The sequence below is a fragment of the Helianthus annuus genome, chromosome 14, assembly GCF_002127325.2.
Source record: "Helianthus annuus cultivar XRQ/B chromosome 14, HanXRQr2.0-SUNRISE, whole genome shotgun sequence".
NCBI lineage: Eukaryota > Viridiplantae > Streptophyta > Magnoliopsida > Asterales > Asteraceae > Helianthus > Helianthus annuus.
The window spans coordinates 114,275,658-114,279,807 of record NC_035446.2 but is presented as its reverse complement, the minus strand read 5'-3'; the positions used below and the strand labels follow the sequence as shown (position 1 = coordinate 114,279,807).

General features: G+C 35.4%; 1 protein-coding gene across 2 annotated transcripts; it reads left to right on the top strand.

Moving 5' to 3' along the window:
• Positions 1-3,823, top strand: LOC110909074 (ankyrin repeat-containing protein ITN1). 2 transcript variants are annotated; one of them, XM_022154078.2, is made up of 5 exons: positions 1-239; positions 783-1,289; positions 1,392-1,505; positions 2,034-2,983; positions 3,104-3,823. In XM_022154078.2, the coding sequence occupies exons 1-5, from the start codon at positions 35-37 to the stop codon at positions 3,734-3,736; spliced, it is 2,409 nt and encodes an 802-aa protein (XP_022009770.1). In that variant the 5' UTR covers positions 1-34; the 3' UTR covers positions 3,737-3,823. The 2 variants fall into 2 exon arrangements, with proteins under 2 accessions (XP_022009770.1, XP_022009773.1); XM_022154081.2 differs by having other exon boundaries at positions 3,088-3,278.
• Positions 3,824-4,150: the final 327 nt, after the last annotated feature.

The window sequence follows — 4,150 nt, the reverse complement described above, 5'->3', positions numbered from 1 at the left end:
AGAAGGTTACATTTTATATAAGTCATGGAATGGAATGGAACACACAACTCCAAAGCCTTTCAGTATTCAGATGGCCCAAACAGGTGTGCATTTAGCCTCGGTGGTTCAGGATAAAGTGTTAAGCCACCACCAGCCACAGCCGCAGCAGCAGTCGCAGGCGATCAATAACAATTCAGTTGCTTCGCAAGCTAAAACAGGTCGATTAAAACCGAATCTACCTCGCCTATATCTATTTCGTGGTAAATCTGCTGTCCATTTAACTCCTCTGTTCCTTTACTGCTATTTTCCGCACCATTTTTACATGGAAAAGAAAGTTTTATATTTCACAAGGAGATCTATGTATGCATTATTGTATCCTTGAAAGCATACTAAAATATGTAACTATTTTCCAGTTCTCATTATAATAATTTAAGGGATTATTGTCACATATTCAATAAATTTTGGAGTGAAAGTTCATTTTTCACAAGTTGTTTCTTGTATGTGTAAAAATTTCCCATCTAAATAGTCAAATACTTGACTTTTTCATTTTTATTGATCAATAAGAGAATCTATGACTCACCAAATTGTCATTTTTGGACTTTTGGTAACCTTTCTAGGTAATCATAGCTTTTAGTTTTGAATTTTGATCTCCCTAAAACCAGATTTAATTATAGTATGCTTGAAGTTAACATGTTAAGGATTCAAACGGACGCAATGCAGTAAATCTGAACCTTAATCCTAGTGAATGAAATGATAAGATGAATCACATACTAACTTTAACTACATGCATTGGAACTACTTAGAAGGATCTAGAGAAAATTACCTCAAAAATGGTGTCCCTCTTTATGAAGCATCAATAAGATGTGATTGGGTAGCCGCTAAAGCCATTCTTGACAAGAAACCAGATTTGGTAAGGTATAGTATCACTGAAAATGGGGAAACAGCGCTTCACGTAGCAGCATCAGCAAAAGGTGATCCTAAAGATGTGGAAGAGTTTGTGAAAAATTTGGTGAGGAAAATGAAAGAGGAAGACTTGGCACTTGAAAACGAAAATTTCAACACTGCCCTCTATTTAGCAGCTGCAGCTGGAAACGTTAAAGCAGTTAAGATTATGGTCGAAAAGAACTCAATCTTACCGACAATCCCTGGTGCTCAAGGAAAAATGCTACCACTGTATGCCGCTGCCTTGTTTGGAAATTATGACGTTGTTAAGTACCTTTATGAAGAATCAAAGGAGTTGAGCGATGATTGCTGGAATCCTCAGAATCGTGGTTGGCTTCTTGAAAAATGTGTCGAGAATGACATGTTCGGTAAGCATTTTTAGTATCTTGTTATTGAACCAGCACATTTTTGTTTTTTTGTTGTTTATAATATGTTTTACCCTAATAAAAGGATTGTTACTTTTCTCTTAGACGTGGCACTAAGTATCATAAAAAAGTATCGAGAACTTGGTCGTGGGAGTGCACTTAGAGTTTTGGCTCGAAAGCCTGAGGCATTTCGTGAAACAAAATCTACCATCAAGTCAGGTAAACATCTCTACTTACCGTATATGTCATCAACTGTCTCAAAATAAGCATCCCATTTAAATTTTGAGATCCAAGCCTATCTGGTACTCTTTAAATTTTTTGAATTTAATACACACACCGATACTAAATTTTGAGATCCAAGCCAATCTAGTACTCTTTAAATTTAAATTGAATTTAATACACACACCGATACTAAATTTTGAGATCCAAGCCTATCTAGTACTCTTTAAATTTAAATTGAATTTAATACACACACCGATACTAAATTTTGACATCCAAGCCTATCTAGTACTCTTTAAATTTAAATTGAATCTTGTATGTTTTACTGGCTACCACCAGTGCTGCTGGGGTCAAGGTGGTGTGAATAAAATCTTCCATTTGATGTTAAAAAAAAAAGGTTTAATATTACTTAATATTTTTATAAGCTGAGTTACTAAAGTCCAACTTCATACATCGATCATCTTTTACTCGTTAGTATTTGCAAATTGGTATCATCACTTTGACTTCCTTTTTGTTTGTTGCTTTCAGCCTTCGGCTTCATTGGTTTAAAGGTAGGAGTTCCTGAAAAGGAGAGTAGTGCAATGACATTGCTAAGATTCATTTGGGAAGATATTGCAAAAAAGCCTAAGAAAGAAATTGATGAAATACTCAGAGGACCACCTGATTCAATTGAGCGAGACAATAAAACAGTTTCTGGATTGGCCATTCAAGCTATGCAACTTCGAAAACTCATTTATGAGCATCTTTCCAAAATGGAAGAAGAATCCAAGAACATACTCACAAGATCTTCAGATTCGACTAACCAAAGCACCAAGCGAGCTTCTGTAGAGGAAGAACAAGCTGTGCAGCTACAAAATCTTATTTTTGAACGTCTTATGAAAATGCATGCTGAAACCCAGAAGATAACCATAGGGCCCCTTAATTCAATCAAGCAAGAATACATGCCAGTTTCTAGTAAGGGAGATATGGCTCTGAAACTACAAAATCTCATTTTTGAACACATTGCAAGCATGAATGACAAAACTCAGAATATTATCGAGACAACTAAATTGGAAGGTCAAGCTCTAAGACTTAAACAAGTCATTTTTGAACAAATTAAGAAAATGGATACAGAAACGCAGAAAATAATTAGAGAGCCACGGCCTGCAAAGCAAACATACTCTTCTCGGGTACTTTTTATTGCTGCAGAAATGGGCAATACTAGTTTTTTAGTTGAGCTCATCCGCCAATACCCTGATCTGATATGGAAAGTAAATGATGACAAGCAATCTATATTTCACATTGCTGTCAAACATCGTCACGAGGGTATCTACAACCTATTGTATGAGATAGGTGCAATGAAGGATCTTATAACTCCTCTCAAAGATCCGAACGATAACAATATGTTGCACTTAGTTGGAAAGATTGCCAAGCAAAAGCGACTTAATGATGTGTCAGGAGTTGCTTTACAGATGCAAAGAGAGTTATTATGGTTCCAGGTATATATGTACTCGTGGATATGGTCTTTTGTCTTTTCAGATTTTTTTTTTGTCTATCTTGGTTAGTTTGCATATACAAAAAAAATAGTTTACAACTATTCTAGTTTGTTTGTGTTGTAGGAAGTAAGAGAAATGATCCCTCCTTCATATAGAGAACGGGTTAACAAGGATGGTTTAACACCGCATGAGTTATTCACCATGGAACACAAAGAATTGGTTTCACAAGGTGAGAAATGGATGAAAGGAACTGCTAGTCAATGTATGGTTGTTGCAGCGCTTATTGCAACCATAGTATTTGCTGCAGCTTTTACGGTTCCTGGTGGATATGATCAAAATAATGGTGTCCCTTTATTCCATTCAAAAGCTACCTTTATGGTATTTGTGGTTGCGGATGCCATTTCTCTATTTGCATCTTCTGCTTCAATACTTATATTTTTATCTATCCTCACATCTCGCTATGCTGAAAGTGATTTCTTGGACTCGTTACCAAAAAAGTTGATTTCAGGTCTATTAACTCTTTTCCTATCAATCATAACCATGACGGTCGCTTTTGGTGTGAGTTTTTTCATACTTTACAATAAGGGTCTGTTATGGATACCGGTCCTTATTTGCGTTTTTGCCGTGTTCCCTGTCCTTTTATATTTATGGCTTCAATATGGCTTGTTCTTCGATGTAATTCGGTCAACGTATATTTCTAGGTACATCTTTAAGCCCAAGAAACAAGTTCTTTACTATAAAAACCCCAATGTCTAAACACAATCATTTATTGAATGTAACGAGTCTGTTTGAAGTCATGCTTTGTAAAATTGGTTGCAAATTACAGATTATGTATTTTCTAAAGGTGAATATCATTGTTAGCAAAGTTATCTTTTATGCTTCTAACTTTTGAGAGCCTTAGATCCTGTGATTTTAAGGGTGTTCATAATTTGGATGGTTTTATTTAAACCAATATGTGAAACCACGGTTTCTAAAATATAGAACTAACATGTCCATGCCACCTCAAGAACTGAACCGACCAAAATATAATTTTATTGGATTGGCTTCCTAATTATGTTTCTACATTCCAGCTAGGTTTTATAAAGAAAAGAACGCATAATTGGGTTTTTGTCACTTGGATTTCGTTGACAAATTTAATCATACAAAGTTGATTGGTGATGATCAATGAAA

What these genes read in the sequence shown, in the direction of transcription:
- LOC110909074 (XM_022154078.2), top strand. Translation starts at nt 35, where the DNA reads ATGGAACACACAACTCCAAAGCCTTTCAGTATTCAGATGGCCCAAACA. An exon ending in TGTCGAGAATGACATGTTCG is followed by an intron (nt 1,290 to 1,391) that starts GTAAGCATTTTT and finishes CTTTTCTCTTAG; the next exon opens with ACGTGGCACTAAGTATCATA. An exon ending in AAAATCTACCATCAAGTCAG is followed by an intron (nt 1,506 to 2,033) that starts GTAAACATCTCT and finishes TGTTGCTTTCAG; the next exon opens with CCTTCGGCTTCATTGGTTTA.